This window comes from Aulonocara stuartgranti (assembly GCF_965226115.1).
Source record: "Aulonocara stuartgranti genome assembly, chromosome: 23".
NCBI lineage: Eukaryota > Metazoa > Chordata > Actinopteri > Cichliformes > Cichlidae > Aulonocara > Aulonocara stuartgranti.
Genome location: NC_138958.1, coordinates 25,833,760 through 25,852,524, shown reverse-complemented (window position 1 = coordinate 25,852,524; position 18,765 = coordinate 25,833,760). Strand labels below are relative to the sequence as shown.

General features: G+C 41.8%; 1 protein-coding gene across 10 annotated transcripts in view; it reads left to right on the top strand.

Annotated features, from left to right (window-relative positions):
* Nucleotides 1-18,541, top strand: part of LOC309700136 (protein Shroom2-like) — a 40,111-nt gene extending 21,570 nt beyond the window's left edge. For 6 of the 10 annotated variants that reach the window (XM_082523553.1, XM_082523555.1, XM_082523557.1 and 3 more), the window contains 7 exons: nt 55-2,350; nt 2,658-2,713; nt 5,658-6,284; nt 9,382-9,873; nt 12,546-12,720; nt 12,818-13,090; nt 14,352-18,536. In XM_082523553.1, coding sequence (XP_082379679.1) covers nt 55-2,350; nt 2,658-2,713; nt 5,658-6,284; nt 9,382-9,873; nt 12,546-12,720; nt 12,818-13,090; nt 14,352-14,624 — 4,192 coding nt within the window. In that variant the 3' untranslated portion in view covers nt 14,625-18,536. Of the gene's footprint in view, nt 1-54; nt 2,351-2,657; nt 2,714-5,657; nt 6,285-9,381; nt 9,874-12,545; nt 12,721-12,817; nt 13,091-14,351 lie in introns of all 10 variants that reach the window. The other 4 variants (XM_082523552.1, XM_082523549.1, XM_082523551.1 and 1 more) reach the window with 2 other exon arrangements.
* The last annotated feature ends 224 nt before the right edge of the window (nt 18,542-18,765 follow it).

Below are 18,765 nucleotides of genomic sequence, written 5' to 3'. Positions count from 1 at the left end.
TACCTTGTCTTTAGTAGACAGATCACAATATTTTTTTCTTATCATCCCCTCCAGGCCCAAAGAGTCGTCCACTCAAGGAGATCAGAACATTCAGCATCAGCAAACCAGTCAGATCAGTTCAGTGAAAAACATGGAGAAACTTGAGCGTCCCTCACATCCCTACCCAGCAGGTCGTCTTTCCCCAAATAAATACACCAGCAGTGCTGAGCCAATCTGTGGACTGGGACCAGGCAAGAGGGACTCTGGGTTTAGCTGCTTCTCAAGTGGCTCCAGCCCCCCTGTTCATGACCTTAATGCATCTGGTAGAAAGGGAACAAGCACTGAAAGCATTTTCTTCAAGGGTGTTCACAATGAAGGACCTCAGCAGAATGAGCGGCCCAGATATCTGCAGCCAACACTGGGGAACGGAGGCTGGAAGGAGCAGCCAGCATCTCGTGTTTCCATTGCAGGGAGACCCAACGTAGGCCCAGTGTGGCAGGTACCAGACAGGAAAAAGTCTCAGTCTCCTCCTCCGCCACCTCCTCCCCTGCGTAGTGACAGTTTTGCAGCTACAAAGGTGTTTCCATACTCTGAAGGTCCAGCAAAAAGCCACGGCACATCATTTGAAAAACTGCCAGAAAGTAACCACCACAATGGCATCAGATCCCATCAGGAGAAATCCTCAGAAACCAGACGTAGCTTCAACCCAATACCTGCCAAAGACTTCCTCCATCCAAACATGCCGGCTGATTACAACCACAACCAGCTCAACCCCAACAAACACTTCTCTTTGTCCAGCAGTGATGTCAGACAGTTTCATTACACCCAACCACCTGCCCACCAGAGGCAGTTCAGTGATGAAAGTCCCTTCTACTTCCTGCAGACTGGAAAGGCTCCTCCCACCAAGACTCAAAGTGTAGGAAGCTACTACCGCAGCCTCCAGGATCTGCCCACAAATGCTTTCAGCCGCAGGCAGATGCCGCACTCTGCAGCATCCATGGTAAGCACTGCTACAAACCCAAACCTGGAGAGTGGAGGGCATAAGAGATACTACGGTCTTGCAAGTAAGACTGCGCAGTACAAGGCTAGGCAGGGCAAAACTGAAAGCCGGATGACAGAAACAGAGAAACACCACTGGGTGAACAGCAATGAAACAGGGTACCCAAGTTCTCTGAAGACTAACACTAAGGCAAAGTACTCACTGCCTCAGTCCCAAATACCTTATATTGAAAATAAGGAATGCCATACCCATTCCCACTTTGGGAATGGACTTCACTACAACCACCAGACCTCTGAAATTTCTGTTCAAAGACGTAGTCCAGAGGATACTGCAAAGAGAGGTGAAGGTCACACTAATGACATGAAAATACAGTTTCCAGTACATCAAGTCAAAGATCACAAGGCTAATCTTCCAAGACATCAAGACCCATGGGTCCCTCAAGAAGACCAACGAATAACCGCCCTGAAAACTCCACTCCTCCACTCCCTGACTCTGGAAAACAAGACTCTGGCAGCAACAACCACAACTGTCTTGTCCACCCAGGACACCAGTGACACCATGGCTGCTAGCAGTGGAAAAGCAAATCGCCGCAGTGACCGTTATGCCACCACCCTTCGGAAAGAGATCCAGCAGAAGCGAGCCCAGCTGCAAAAGAGCCGCAGTGCTGCAACTCTGACTTGTGATGCAGAGGATGAGGATGCAGAGGAATGGAGATCTATGGAAGCTTCTGCATCTTCTGCTGCTTCCTATTCAAATACTTACAAGGACCACCTGAAAGAGGCGCAGGCCAGGGTCCTCCAGGCCACTTCCTTCCAGAGACGAGACCTAGAACCCCAGGGACCAGAGGCCTCTGTGCTTAAAACCTCAAATGGGCGCACTAGAGGACGTAAGCGATGTCAACTGGCAAAGAGGACGCACTCGTTTTCAGAGCCTGACAAAATAGACAAAGTGGGAGTGGAAGGAGAATCCCAAGCAGGCTCATTTGGTGAGCGGAGGAAGTTCTTTGAGGCGAAACCAGCCTTTTCCAGGCCTGTACTGAAGTCAAGTCAGAGTGCAAACTCGAACACAGACCTGGATGAGTCGGGCAAACCCCAAGAGAGAGCACCTTCTATAGGGTCTGTTGAGCCTCCTCCATCCACAGACCCCAACCACCTCAACCCTGGACATAACGAAGTCTTACTAGAGCAGCAGAGGCTCGGAACATTTGCTGAGTATCAGGCCACATGGAACAAGCAGAAGAAGTCATCGGAAGGCAAGACGCAAGGGCGGTATCACTCAGCGGAGAATATCTTAGATGCAGGTGCAGAAGAGAAGGCCATCTGCATCCATGAGAGATCCAGATCTTCGCCTTCTGCAGACTTCTATACACAGGTGAACAAGATTAGGATGGTTTTTTATATTCTAGACCACCAAACAACAAAAAAGTATAAAAGTAGGTTGGAAGATAACCTTAAGTTGTAAAGCATATTTGGTTGTTGGTTAGGTTTGGGCAACTAAAAAGTCCTATTTAAGATAAGGGAAAAATGGAGTCACAGTTATAAGAAGCCTTTATGACACTACTCTTGAGAAGTAAAAATATGCACAACAAATACCCTAAAGTGTACTAAGTATTTAAATGAGCAAACTGATGCTGATGTTTTCAATGAATGGCACACTAAACTTCACCTTCTTATTGCAGAAAATTCCTTCTTCTTGGAGAGACACTCAGGCCCAAAAGGGCAGTTTAGCTACCAGGTAAGATTAACTTTTGATTGGACTACTAATTTACAGATTAATATACTAATGTACCACTAATATACAAAAAACAGCACTGGGTTTTGATTCACGAATCATTCACTGCGTCTACAGTTAGAGTACTGTGCAGGTCTTGAGACACCTCTCATTTCTTTATATTTTGCTAGAAAAATGGAAGCTATGTACAGCAATTTAGTGAAGCATGTGTGAACTGCAGTATATTAAGCCAAAACAAAATATTATTTTCATGTGTTTAAGTCGTCTTCAGGAATAGTTCTCCAGGCTTCTTGAAGGACATTCAAAGCTCTTCTTTGGATGTTTCTGCCTTTTGTTCTGTTCTCTGTCAACATGATCTCACACTGCTTCAGTAATGCTGAGGTCCGGGCTCTGGGGAGGCCGATCCATGACTGATGGTGTTCCACTGTGTGTTTTTCTATCCACGTATGCTTTTACTGCATTAGCAGTGTGTTTGGGATCATTCACATGCTTGAAAATAAAGCTGTTGTTAATCAGATGTTTTCCAGATGGTATTGCATGGTGGATCAAAATCTGATGATACTTTTCTGTGTTCATAATTCATCAATTTTGCCAAGTTCTCCAACAATAGTGAGTAGACACTGTTGTGTCACACTGACGACATTTGGACCAAAACATGTCCAATTTGGATTCATCACTCCATTAGACCTGTTCCGACTAATTTTCAGTGCAGTTCTTGAGCAATTGTGCATACCTCAGCTTTTTCTCCCTGTTTCGTTTCTTTGAGAATGGCTTCTTGAAAGCCAATGTCCAAAGAAAAACTTTGACTGACCTTCAGACCACAAGAAGACCACTTTTAAAAATTACAAAAAGCCTGGCTTATTTAAATCCAAATGCAAATGAATAAGGGGTGGCTGCAGACTTTTCTAAACATTTCTTCTATGTTCACCAACTCCTATAATGTGTTTAGAGGAATACTCATTACTTTGCAGTGGGACATTTGACAGGAAGAAATATCTGTTTAGTTTCATATAAATGTGGAATTTATCCAGTCTGTGACATTTCAGTGCAGAAAGAACTGCTCTCAGTTTCTCCTCTCAGGCTTCCTGAGCTGAAGTGATCACTTTCAGTCAAACTAGAACCTTTTTTCTAACTTTATCTTTTGCTATTGAAGCTCAGGTTTGGGTGAATAGATTCTCCTCAGACTCCAGTCGTCAACTACACCCTTATTTACAAAACGTGTCTGAAGCTACTGTGGATTTACAGTGGGTGGAGAGGGTATCAGTTTATCCGTAAGCTGCTGCTGACAAAGAACACTTATCTGCTGCATACATGATCAGTAATCCTCCGCATTCACTCCTTTTGTTGATGTGCTGCCTGGTATGCAAGGTGGGATATAAACACCTTTAAGAAAAAAGGGAAATTCAAACTCATCTTTCAGCGTAATATTGACTCAGAGGTGTAAGCCAAAGTGATGCTCAAATTCTTTCTTTCTAGTGTTACAATATGCACTTTTTTCTTTTGTTGTATTGGATTTTTCCACATTTACTCTTTTATTTATCCCATCGAACTGTGTATATTAAATGGAAAAAGCAACAAAACATCCTACATTTTTAAAATTAACGTGTTAGATATCTAATAATACCATATTCTTCTAAACATGTTTAGATATTTTAGCCTGTTATGTGAATAATGTTCCTTAAAACTGTCAATCCCTGAAAATATATCTGCAAATATAAAAAGCATGCACTGCAATCTAACAGCATATGCATCAGAGCTCTTTTTAAGCTCAGTGATGAGCTGCAGGATGCTGGTTTTTGATACGTGAAAGATGGGAAGAACAGGTTTTGGAGGGTCCGAGTCCTATAAAAGCTTTAAGATTTGGTGCTGGAGCCCTGGAAACATTTCAGTGGTTATTGTAATTATTCCCTGCCCCTAACTGTGGACTAGCTCCCTTGTAATCCAAGCTCTGTGTTTGGTTTTCACACTCGTGGTTCGGGTGTCGTGAACTGTCATAGACTCACTCAAACCACACCTGTGAACCTCAAAGTCATCAGTAATATTACTCAAATGCACCAGGTGAACAGGTTCTTCTGAACTTTGTATCCATGTAACCTGATGTAAACCTGCCCCAGGGTCTCGTCCCAGTCAGATATGCCAGAAACACCTCACCCAAGAGGGATGAATTTTGCACAAGTTGCTCCATATAAGATCTGATGAATTGTTTAACCAGCTGAGAACTTTAGAATATTTAATTAAGAAATATTGTGAATACTTTCCCAGTGATCAGCCCTTTACATACAAAATTGACATGATGTTTTCCTGCATACTTTCATAAGTACAGGAGAAATCCATATGAAATTGTGAAGGCAATTTTACACCCACTCCAAGTGTCACAATCTAAAGATAAAATCTGTTTTTTCCATAGCTCCATATATAGTTTCATCAGCACAACTGCAGCAGTTTAATGTCTGTGAAGCGTTTGTTCCCCTTTTTTACTTGTTTTCTCATAATTCAGTGGAGAAAACTTCAGAAGGTGTGTTTTGGTTAAACTTTCAAGGCTCATATCACCATGTGGGAGAGGTGTCTGCTCATAACAAGACAGGGGGGAGACCTTCATGATTATTAATTTAGAAAATGAGCTGTTTTAGGCATTTATCTATCTGTCCAACTAAAAATAGGAGAATAAACTGTATTAACTCTATTTTTTTTTAATATTGTTGCAGAGTTGTTTTTTTGCTCAGACATGTGGTTCAATCATCCTGATAAACCTCATATTGATGCCCAGTTTCTTCCCAGAACTGACCAAAAGGAGGCAGCACATATTTTAACATTCCTGAGAGATGTGAACTGAAAATGTCTGAATCATCGTGTTGGAGATGAAATGAATTGATGTATTTTTAAGCCATGTGATGTTTGATATTCCTCAGGTGCTTATGATGAGGTTTGTCTTTATTTTGACCCCTAGAGTGAAGTCGGAGAGTCGGAGTTATGAGCCTGACAACAGCCCACAGCTGGTCGAGGGCCCCTCCCCAGGGTTCCCTGACCAAAGGACAAATCCCGCTGCCATTCCCGCCCACACCACACTGTCCTCCGGCCCTCGCAGCCTCAGCCCCAGCCCTGGTTCCAAGCACCCAGCCCAGCCGCCACAAACCCAGAGCCTCCTGCCGCCACCCAGGCCCCATTTAGGCCTAGAAACCACATCCTCCTCCCAGGAATTCCTCGCTGGCGCCCAGGCAGACCCGGCTGGAGTCCAGCCTCTGTCCAGCGCTGCCTCTGATACCCAGCACCATGCTGCCACCTCCACTGCCGCTGCTGATCAGGTCTCCTCTGCTGGCCCCGCCTCGGCCAGCTCCCCTCGCCTCAGAGAGATGTCCTGTGCAGACGAGAGCAAAGCAGCTCAAGGACATGAAGTGAAGGAACAGCCGGCTTCACCTTCTCCTTCCTCATCCCCTCTCTCCTCCTCCACCTCCTGCACGGCCCCTCTGCCTCTTCCCGTGCCCGATGGAGCACGGTCCCCCTCGCCACATTTTGCGCCACTGAGGCTGACCGACAGACCGCCCGCCGCGTCTGTGCAGAATGACTCACTGCTCAGGTAAGCAGCTTAACCTCTCTGCCTCCTTGTTACGTAAAGTTCCTCCTTCCCTGTTCCCAGAGGAAGAGGCTTTGAGGAGCAGCTTTAGGTAAACAAGTCCAGGAGGGAACGTGAGATTGAAAACACGACAACAGCGCACAAACAAAAGATAAATAACGACCGAAGCGGTGACGTAGCCGCTCTGCCAGCAGCTGTGGATGCAAAAAAGTGCTCACAGAATCAGACCGGAGGCTGTAATTTTCTCAATGCCACATGAAAGCTCTGACCTTTGATTTCCACTCAAGTTCAGCTGAGCGATTCTTCCTCCAGTTAGAAACTCGCTTTATATAAATCTCTCCCTCATGTTTCAGCTTCTTTTAATCAGTTGAAGTTTAATATTATTTGTTGTCATCCATCTTATCTAGAAAATTTACCTTGTAATGACAAATGTCATCATGTTGTTGCAAATTGTGTCATGATGTAGTTACCTGTACCTTTGTTTATTACCCTCATAATGGTTTAAGGGCTGTATCCCCCACATCATTTGTTCTCTTTAAATGATGCTGTTAAAGACCAGTCTTAGGATTAATACCAGAAACTGCTCTGAGAGCTGTAATTATTGAACTACATGTCCCATAATAATTGTAGGACTGAGGATGCACTTTTGAAACAGGAACCTGAAAATAGTGGGAAAAAACAATTATTATGCGTATTATTCAGCAGATCAAACCTTTTGCCATTTTGCTTTTACAGCTGGTCTTCGTCTGAATAGATATTTCCAGATTGTCTTTGTAATTTGTTTTTAGCTTTGCAGGCGATCAATCTGAATCAGAATACTTTATTAATCCTTAAAGAAAATTATGTGGCTACAGTTGCTCCAAGACAACAACATTAACAGACTGAACTAAATTAAATAAATAAATATATTACAAAGTTTACAAAATATAAGAAATAGCTCTAATATATATACAAATAGCTCAGTTATAAATATCCAGAATATTAAAGAGATCCTGTGTCGTTGAGTGGTGAATTATGGGTAATCTCAGTCTTGTACTGAGCGTGAGCATGTGACTGGCCAGCATGTCATGGAGGGGTTGAGAGGTATTGTCCTTATCTTGGACAACATCCGCCTCTCCAACACCATCTTAAGGGAACCGAGCTCCATCCCCACAACATTACTGGCCTTGCATCTGCGACCCTCAACCTGCTGCCACAACATGCAGCAGCATAGAGGACGGCACTGACCACAACAGACTCATAAACAGACTCACACTTTCTTGTTATAAAGCACTGCGCCCCCTCATTTCTTTATATTTTGCTTCCAAACAGCCAGACTTTCCTGTTATTTTTTTAAAGTGGTTTTGAGTAATAGTTCTCAAGGCTTTCTGAAAATAATTGGCTGTTTTTTTCACTCATTTTCAGTCTGGTTCTTGTACCTGACCATTTTCAGAGTTATATTGGTCAAGCTATTTAAAGCGGACCTAAAAATAATTTCTTTATTCAATTTATGAAAAATTTTAAACATAAGACAGTTTGACAGATTTAAAATAGTATTTTATTTGATTCCCAAAGAAATATTAGCACAAAATTGGCATGTCTCAGCATGATGTGCAGTGAGTCCTTGAACAAAATGAGGAAACTGGACAAATGGAGGACAAAATTAAGAAGCGTCAGGCCTAAAAACTATCTACAGCAGATGAACAGTATCTGAAAGTCGTGTCTGTAAGAAACAGGAAAAAATCAAGCAAAGGCCTGGAACCTTCAGGAAGCCTGGAGAACTATTCCTGAAGACAACTTAAAGAAATGAGTTCAGACTGTGCTGAAGAATAAAGGTGGTCACACCAAATATTGAGGTTTGCACAGTGCTGTACCTTCAGACTTGAACTTCTGTGTGTGTTGTTGTTGTGTTAGTTTCTTGATGGTTGACCACCTCGTGTATGACTTTCTGTTTTGTTTACGGGCTCTGTCTTTTGGTTTGTTCGCCTCACCTGGTGTTTTAAGTTTGTATCTCCGCCTCTGTGAACTTTATTTTGAAATACTTAAAAGTAATCTCGCAGATCAGACACATTTAAGCTGATCAAAGGAGGTGGAAAAAGAAGAAACACCAGGCACCACCTTTTTCTTCCTCATCCCAGTCCTGCTCGTAGATGGCTGCTGTGCTTCTTTCCACAGGAGATTTCGTTTGGTCTCCTTCACCACTGTTTGACAATCATACTCGATGTATGGTTTCTCAGAGGTCTGTCAGCTCGCTCGTGTTTGCTATAGTCGAGCATTCACTGCAGACCAAAACCACCACCAGGCCACCAGGAAATCAGTCTCTGAGGCCTGGGATGGAATCAAATTTCTGGCCTGAAATATTGTTTCAGTCTACCCTGGAGCCATGTCTTCTCACATGGAAGATTTGTAACATCAGATTTCTTTTTAGTCTTTGAGAATGAAAGTCAAACTAATTTAAAGGTGCCAGAGAGGAAACCAAACAAAAAGGTAGAGTCAGTAAACAATTTCGAATTTGGTAGTAAAATGCCTGGAAAGCTAAATATAAAGAAGCGTAATAAAGGATCCAGTAATTGGGGGTGGGGGGCACACAGGGGAAATAGATAGAAGGACTGTATGTGAAAGATGGAAGTAGCCACCCAAACCCTTTTGTCTGTACAGGCCTTGAGCTCAGCGCTTGACCGTTTGACTGTCACCAGCTAACGACTGAGCATGCTCTATTTTATCACAACAGTAATAATGGTTTACAAAATAAAGTCGCCACCTGCTGGCTGTTAGAAAACATGCAGTTTTAAGGCCCCTCCAGACTGACCTGATCTGTGCATGTAAATTTGGTTACTGGCCACTTGGGCACAGGTTCAAGAGGAGGAACAGAGCAAAGGGATGAAGTATAAGTGACAGGAACGATAAAGAAAACTACATACCACACTGTCACACAAGAATCTCTAAATAAAGGTCGTGACAGTCAATTTTAATAATTACAGGTATTCTAATGTTAATATTAAGACTGGTGGGTGAATGATGTGGGTGATTTAGTGCTTAAAACATTATCAAACTAAAAATTTAAAAAAGGATGAGGAGACGTACATTTTCCAGCGTTGATCCTATTGTGATTCTTTTTCAGGTCAGATAGCGAATCAAAGCGCCCCGCAGTGATGAACATTAGCGGTCAGGTGAGGAAAGTCCCCGTGAGGATCATTCACGCTGAGACCAGCACAGGACGCGAGGGTCGAGCCTACCTGCCTCAGAACAGCGGGTCCTGCAGCCTGTCCGAGCTGCCACCACGCATCCCTTCCCTGGGCGCCGCGGAGCGCTTGTCCTCATCTCGGTTCAGCACCTACAACCGCCAGGCGGCACAGGAGTCAGCCCCCGAGACCAGTTCACCTGGGCCCCAACATTCAGAGGAGGACGCCAAGAGAGAGGAGCTGGTGAGGGACATTATGGGTAAAGACAAGTCTCTGGTGGACATACTGGACCAGAGTGGCAGGAAGACCACCATGGACCTGATGGAGGGGCTCTTCCCACCAGAGGAGGAGATCCTGGAGGGGGCCCAGCAGCGCAGGAAGGCCTCAACTGGATCCAGACTGCTCACATCGTCCCCCAGGAGCACAGACAGGTGGGACACTGCAGCAGGAAACATTTAAAATGAAACCTTTCTATTCAAAATGTGCATTTTGTGATTGGAGTAACAGTAAGTGGATCTAGAAAGGCTGATTTTACACACAAGATAACAGCTGTTTCAACAAGCTTATTGAGGAGATTAAACAGTGTGTTTCAGACAGAGGATAATCTGAGTCCAACTTTGAGATAAATTACAATTATTCCTAACTGTAATCATGCAAAGCTACCCTAGTAGAGTCCAGGTATAAAAGTGAACTGCTGGAGAATGAAGCGGCCACTGCAAGGCTGATTTTCCATTTGCCAGACTAGCCTGCCCTCTGTTGGACAAGTGTTGCAATTTCGATTTCTCCACTTTCCTCGAAATCATAATAATAATAACTTTATTATTACAGCACTCTTCAAAACAGAGTTACAAAGAGCTTCACAGTTAAAATAAAAGCTGGACATTGTAGATAAGTGTACATGTTAAAACATACAGACACATGCATACATACATGCATAGGGCTGTGCGATATGGCCAAAATCTCATACCCCGATATAAGAATTCTATCATCCCGATAACGATATAAATCACAAAAATGTAACATTTTCTGTAAATTCTGTGAATCTCGGGCAGCTCGACTTTCGTGAAGTGTTTCCAGCTGCGCGTCGTGTACCTGCAGTCGAGTGTTTTAACCGATGCATGAAACTATACATTTTTAGACACAAGTTGTAACGGCCGCTGTTTTCTTTGTGAGTATTTATTACACGGCGTGCTGCGGGGAAAAGTCTGTTCTAACGTTTGAGTCTAAGGTTTATTTTTTAACACCTGGCGGCTCTTTTTTGCTTCTCATCCGTAAATACTCTGCATACTCTTTCAAGTGATTCAGTTTATTTTGAAAAGTCTAAACAGGATCTTGGGCTTTATTGTGAAAGGTTTATGTGGAACATAAACAAGCGGACACGCGATGCTGTAACCACAAAGCATAAAGACAGGCGCTTGTCCGTCAGTAGTGTGGTTATATTAAATATAAGAAAAAGAGAGAAGTTTAAGAAATTAACATAGCCACTAATCAAACGAATCAAACCATCAAAACGAAAAAATATTGCCGTAAACAGCTTATTTTGCGACACCACGAAACAAACGATAGCATAAAATGAAACGATAGACGTTTTTATATCGTCATCCGATATATATCGTTATATCGAACAGCCCTATACAGTACATGCATGTTTCAAACTATAACAACAAATGAAGGAGAACAGATTAAGAAAACACTAACCTATAAAAATGAGTTTTTAGCATTCACTTAAAACAAATAACAGAGTCAGCCAACATTATTGAAGGATGTTGTACAAAATCACATTTAGTAAACAAAAACATATTTGTCTAGACTGTTGCTGGCTACTTTTTAAAGCTATTTGTGGCAAAAGGCCTTTCCTATACTAATAAAATGCAGTTATGGTCAGGAGTTTCTATCCACTCATCATGGGTGTGAATGTCATGGTAATTTGGTGCTTTAAAGGATTTCTTTGAACTGTTCCTTTCAGGGATGGAATCATTGTACAGCATATATCTTTAATGACTTTAAAAACAACAACTCAACAAAAAATACATTAAAGCTCAAACATAAACCTACACTTCCAATCATTTTTGGTAAAATATCCCTTAACAAGTTGTCCCTGGATCAAATGCTTTAGGTAGCCATCAGTAAGGTTCTAGTATAATTCTGGCTGATATTCGATCACTCTTCTTGTCAGAATTTGTAGAGTTAATTTAAATTGGTTTATTTCCAGCACAGATCAAGCTTTTAAATGTAGTCCAGAAATTGGTTTGGGGTCGGGGCTTTGTGAAGGCTGTTCCAGTAGCTTAATGTTAGCCTACTTTATCCATCCAAAACCAGTTTTGATGTGTTTGGGATCATTGTCCTGTTGAAACAACTGTGTCCAAGTTTCAACCATCTAGCTGTTGATCTGAGATAAAGTCGAAGAATGTGGAGGTAGTCCTCCTCCTCCTTCATTATTCCATCCACTCTGTGCAACGCACCACTGGCACCAACACAGCACCAACACAGCACCAGAGCATGATGCTACCACCACCATGCTTGACAGCTGGTACAGTGCTCTTAGGTTTGAAAGCCTCAGCTTTATTCCTCCAAACATACCTTTTGTATTTGTGGACAAACAGCTCAAACTTTGTCTTGTTTGACTACAAAACATTTCTCTAGAAGACATTTGGGTTGGGAAGATTTCATTCGAGCTTAAAGGTGTTAATTTGTCAGATTTCCTGGTCAGCACCCTCTTGAATCTTGAATCTCAATCCATGACGATGTAAAACTGGCTGTATTGTGGACAGTAATGCTGGTGTTTCATCAGTTTCCAGTTCATGGTAGGATTGAGCCTTGGTGGTTTCTGGGTTGTTCCTGAATATCCTAACCGATTTCCTCTCATCTGAGGATGACAGCTTGTGTCTTTATCCACACTTTTACAAAGTTGTGACATATCTAAATAACTTTTCTTAAGTTCAATTGTTTGAACTGATGATCGCTTGAACATACCGAATGTTTTTATATTTTGGTGTCATGACCAGAAGAGTTCCAGTTGAGGACTTCGAAGATTTTGGGTGCAGATGTGCAGTGTCAGTAAAAGTTGTGTCAGAGTGTTTGTGTTTGTCCTTGTGCATTTCAGAAGGGAGGAGGAGGAAGTGTCTGTGTCAGCAGCCGCCTCACTAGTCCCCAGCTCCTCCTACTATAACACGTCCGCTCCTAAAGCTGAGCTCCTCATCAAGATGAAGGACATGCAGGAGCAGCTGGAGGAGCAAGACTCAGAGGATGAGCTGGATGTTGATCTGGTCAATAAAAAGGTAAAATATGCCCACTTTATGTTTTATTATGCATGCCATTCTGCCATCCTAAAGTAGTAAATGGATTGTTTTTATGTGTCTACTTCATCAACTTCAGCAAGAGCTGATCTCCAGCCTTGCGAAAAAGCTGGAGGTGCTCCGGGAGGCAAGGCAGAGCCTGCAGGAGGATGTGGAGGACAATGAGGCTCTGGGCCGTGAGGTGGAGGCCATCGTGCAGCGCGTCTGTCAGCCCAACCAGCTCGACAAGTTCCGCATGTTCGTGGGAGACCTGGACAAGGTGGTGAGCCTGCTGCTGTCACTGTCGGGCCGGCTTGCCCGGGTGGAGAACGCCCTCAACAGCCTGGAGGATGAAGCACCACCAGAAGAGAAGGTAACCCCAGACACTGTCCACCAAATCGACTGCTTCCCTCAGCTTTATGGAAGTTTACACTAAGTTTTAGGACTTTGTTTAGCTCTTAATTTTATAGTTTTGTTTATGTGTATTTCACAGCACATTTATTGTTTGTAGTTTACAAATATGAACACGTCTGAAAAAGATGAAAAGCTTTGAGCTAATCTATTTAATCATCCCTCCTGAAGCCCAGTGACAGAACAGCAGCTGCAATAACAACAGTACAGTAAAACAATCTTTACCTTCTGTTTATGTTCATAAAAAATGCTAATTGAATTCACTTAACATACAAAACACTGTATTTGTCCATGGATGCCAAACGTGTAGTTTAATAATGTATCTATGTGTACCTTAATAATGTATGAACATTTTAGTTCACAGTACTGTGCAAAAGTCTTGAGCCAACCCACATTTCTTTACATTTTGTTTCCATGGATCCAGACTTTCTCTGAAGGGTTTAGCAGGCTTTCTGAAGGTCATTCTGGATATTGGCTTCATTCATTTTTACTTAGTCCTTTACTTTAGTCCTTGTACCTGACCTGACGTAAAAATAAAAAAAAACTAAAACAAAAACAAAAAAAAAAACAGAACAAAAGGCAGAAACATCCTAAGCTTTGAATCCTTCAAGAAGCCTGGAGAACTATTCCTGAAGATTACTTAAGACTACTTAAAGAAATGACAAGAAAGTAGACTGTGCTGAAGAATAAAGGTGGTCACACCAAATATTGACTTTCAAGCTCTTAGTGTTGCACAAAGACTCTGTTTTTGCCTTATCTGCTGTATTTACATGTATGTTTGCATGTTTCAATAAATCACTGCATATATTTCCTATTTTTCTAACAAATGTAAAGAAATTGCACAGTACTGTACCTCTCTGCTGTTATGAAATGAGCTCTCTGCAGTAAAAAACAAATGCAAAAGAATAATCATATGACATTATTGTTGTTGGCAGCTTAAATCATAACTGGAATTAAATTCAGGTAATGAATCTACAGTGCAGCAGATATGGCACATAGTTCCCTCAGGAGCTGGCTTTAACTGTGTTTGTCTCCACCAATTTACCTCTAGGACTCTAAATGAAGAATAATCTAGCTTAATGAATGCTGGATTGTGTGAATACGTAACTGCTTCCTAAGAAGTTTTCTGTTTTACTGTTTTTGCTGCACTAAGCAGGTTTAATGTGGTTACATGATCCATAGATGATGTTCTAGATTAATAACTCATATCTGTCCTCCATCAGCAAACCCTGACTGAGAAGCGAAAGCTGCTGATGCGGCAGCACGAAGACGCCAAGGAGCTGAAGGAGAACCTGGACCGTCGGGAACGACTGGTGTCCAGCATCATGGAGGCCCACCTGGACATGGAGAGCCTGGACGACTACAGGCACTTCGTGAAGATGAAGTCTGCGCTCATCATCGAGCAACGCAAGCTGGAAGATAAGATCAAGCTGGGCGAGGAGCAGCTGAAGTGCCTGATGGACAGTCTGCCACTAGAGCAGAGGCCACTGCTCTGAATCAGACAAGAGGATGAACCATGTAGCAGTTTTATATGAACATCTTTGAATTGCGTGTGAGTTTATGACCTCAGCCTAGATTTGATGCTGGTGGAGTTGCTGTTGTTTGTTAAAACCAAACTGAGGAGCCTCAGAAACCAAATCAGACACCAGGATTAGTCAGTTACACCTTAAACAGCTTAGAGTGGACCACCACTGCTCATTTCCAGCTCAAATTGTGATTCTTGGACTCTAATAGAGTAGCTTCACATGACTCACAGGTTAAAATTGTTCCTTTTTTCTGGGCCCTGGTGCAGCACGACAACAGCTGTTTTACCTTCTATATGTCTGACTGGTTGCCCCTCGTAAACAGTGGGTGGGACTTCTCCACGACATAATTTAAAGCAAAGACTAGAAAAAAACTGTCCAAAACCGAGTGTTTGGATCTTTTGGGCCACAGGGATGGCCATACGTAGTATGAACATAAACATAGAGCACATATAACAGGTCCACTTTAAAACTGTGGGGTGTTTTTGATGGTCAGTTTTTACTCAGAAGGATTCGACAAGAACACAAATGTGTTGTCATTTGATTAGTGGAATCATGCCAGGCATGTTTGTCTTGGACATACAGGGCGGCAAGATACCTCTCTGCTTTGGTCTATTTCTCACATTATTTTGCTGCTTAACAGACTTAATTAAAGTCAGTAATAGATAAAACCATTATTGCGTGCAGGTGCTGTATCAGAACTCCCCTTTTGGCAAAATGGGCTCAGAGTGTCAGAACATTACTCGTTACCCAAGCAGAGGCTGACAAATACAGATGAAACCAGAAACCATAGACTGTATATAAAAGATGGGGGACCACAACGTCACCATTTGGTTAGCGAATTTCGCTTATGAAGCCTTAGCTTGAGATTTTTTGGTGTCTTTTATGGGCTCAAAATGTGGTCATAAATATTTTGTACTTGTAAATCGGTTTTGTACTTGTAAAAAAGATTTGTATGTGTAAAAAAGATTTGTATGTGTAAAAAAGATTTGTATGCGTAAAAAAGATTTGTATGTGTAAAAAAGATTTGTATGCGTAAAAAAGATTTGTGCGTGGACTTAGCCCAAAAAACCCCTGCAAGTTACAACTACGAATTTTGACCCTAGTTTTCTTCCTTTAAGCTGATTGGTCAATGTCATGTCAATCACAAATTAAACAATCCAATCAGAGAACAGATGGGTTTGGCTGTCGGAGGGGCGCTTTTTTGAACTGCAGGTCCTTGAAGGGTAATCTCTATATAAATATCTGATAGCAGCTAGGTCCCCTTACTTTCAGCAGCTGTTGAAAGGATAAAGTTGTGGTATATCAGTGGTTAGAAATACCATTATTACTTTAGGATTAGTTTAACACAACGTCAGGGCTGACCCGGGACCATTGCTGTGAGTCACAGTGCGCAGCATAAAAGTCCTTTCACATCAGACACAGGATGTGCTGCTAATGCTAATTGCTAACTAAAAGCAAAGGATCCAGAATTTGTTGCTGGCTGCTGGGCTCTGTGGGTTTTTGCAGCAGTTCTACCTGTACTAGATGCACCTGCTCCTTGTTGTTTTTATCTCTGACTTTATGTGAACTACAAGAGTTTGTGGGGGTTTTTTGCTAGTTCTTCAAATGTTCAATAAAAACATGTATGCTAATTCATAACGAAGAAAGCTTTGTAATGAAGACTGTCATTTCCAAAACACTGCCCCCCCTGCGTCCGCAGCGCTGTTGAAAAGGCTGTGGAAGTCCCTGTATTAAACACGTAGTCCTGTGACACAAAAATCACCAAACTCGGACGACCACAGACTGTTTTCCTTCGTGGTGATGAAGGAAAACGCTGGGTTGGCATGTTAAAGGGCATTTATTCCCTTCAAAGACCTGCAGTTCAAAAAAGCGCCCCTCCGACAGCCAAACCCATCTGTTCTCTGATTGGATTGTTACATTTGTGATTGACATGACATTGACCAATCAGATGAAAGGAAGAAAAATAGGGTCAAAATTCGTAGTTGTAACTTGCAGGGTTTTTTTGGCTAAGTCCACATACAAATCTTTTTTACACACACAAATCTTTTTTACACACGCAAATTCTTTTTACACATACAAATCCTGATTTACAAGTACAAAATATTTATGACCACATTTTGAGCCCATAGTCTTTGTGCTTCAAAAGCAGACGTGTTGACAGAGGGTTGGACTTGACAGAGAAATCAAAGACACTGTACACCCATTGGCTAATGACTCATGATTGACAAGTTGTTAGCCAATGGTATGCTCACACTAAACTCATGTGACTACAGAGAGGAAGAGGAGTGCAATCAATAACTGGGCCCAAGTTACAGAGACATGGTTGCAGAATTTAACATGAATTTGTATGATTTCAGTTTTTCCCCAGCCCTCCCTTTTTTTCTGTCTTTATATTAAGCCCACACTTCTTTATATTAAAATAGGAGCCCCAGTGGCCCACAAAATGGTGACCGCAAGCATGTCTTCTTCTGATTGTCATTGGTGTCAGTAGACTGTCCTCTTAATAGACAGGCTTTGTGACCCAGAGTGAAATACTGATATCGTGGAATATTTTTATCAAGCTGCACAGAAAACTTTGCGGCTTCATGTGAATAGGTCTTTGGTGATTGATCTGATTGGTTGCCATGTGTGTCACGTTTCATTCAAAAAGACTTGAAAACAGTAACTGAATAATTAAGTAAGTGTTTACTTTGGTCACAAAGATCTCTTTACTATTAGCCCCCTATACAACTGGAAGTCTTTTTAAACTAAAGGTATCGCCCCCTGGTGGCCTTTATTTAAAAAAAAAAATGCAAGTTTAAGGTACTGCAGTGACGGCTTCCTGTTCCAACTTTTATATACAGTCTATGCAAGGAACTCAAAGTACAGCTTTTTGTGGAAGAGCTGCGCCCCCTGTCTGTTTTGTGGAGTAAAGCAAACCAGCACAAAGTGAACCAACTCTATGATTTTATCACACTATTTAAACACCTATTAGCCAAGGTCAATATATTTATCAAGTAATATCACAGTAAGGGTGAGTTTTAATACATACATATTTCTACACTGAGTGTTAAATGCTGATAGTGCTGCTCGCTGTGTGAAGCCTTTCTAAGCTATGAAACTGAGCCTTTATCTAGACCCTTGTGAAGTTTAATACATAGAACCGCTACCACACGTGAATTATGATATTTTCCTCATTCCCCGTATGAAAGCTGCGTTTCTTTTGCACCTCGTAAAACCAAAGCTCATAAAACCGAATTACGCTGTTACTTTGCTCACCCTGCAGTGTTTCCAGTCCCCTCTAATGTTCTTTTTATTTAACTTGCTGAAAGTGACTGGGTCACGTATGTTTTATGTTTTTAAGGTAATATTTCGTAGTAATTTATTGTAAAGCTTTGTCTGGAAATGTATGTAAAGAAACACATAACTGCTCAGCAAACATTTCAACTTGGATTACCCAGTGAAAATCATTTCTTAAAAAAAAGAAAGAAGGCAAGTTGTTTAATTAAAAAAATTTTTCATGACATAGTTTTTTGTTGTCTAATAAGACTAGAAAGAACATGTTTGAATCCAAAATGGTAAAAAGAGTTACGATCTGTTGAGGAAAATATTCTTCTATTACAAACTGTTGCTGTCCAGATGTTATTTTTACATGTGATGCACGTCTCATTTTAGAGTGAAGCTATTTTATTTATGCCAGAATAAAGGGTGAATTTGATAAAAACTGGACTATCTTCTCATGACACAGTGCTAATGTTCCTCCTGCTTGTTTTCGATACAGCAGTGCGTAAATAGTGACTGATTTTCTGCTCTCCCGAGTAAAAGGACTGAGACACTGCTGGTGTTTCTGTGGAGGCCGATGTAAGAAGTAAGCATGTGAAGATGTGCCTGCGGTAGCCTCATGTACAGCCCACACTTCATGTTTGCTATTTGCAGATGGCCTCCTTAATGCCTCTCTCAAATTTTAATATCAGACAAAGATAACCAGAATAAATGAAAAATGCAGTTTTTAAATGATCATTTCATTTATTAATAAGGGGAAAAAAGCCTAACCTACTTGTGTGGGAAAAGTAAGTGTGTCATAAACCTAATAACTGGTTGTGCCACATTGGCAGCAAGAACTGCAATCCAG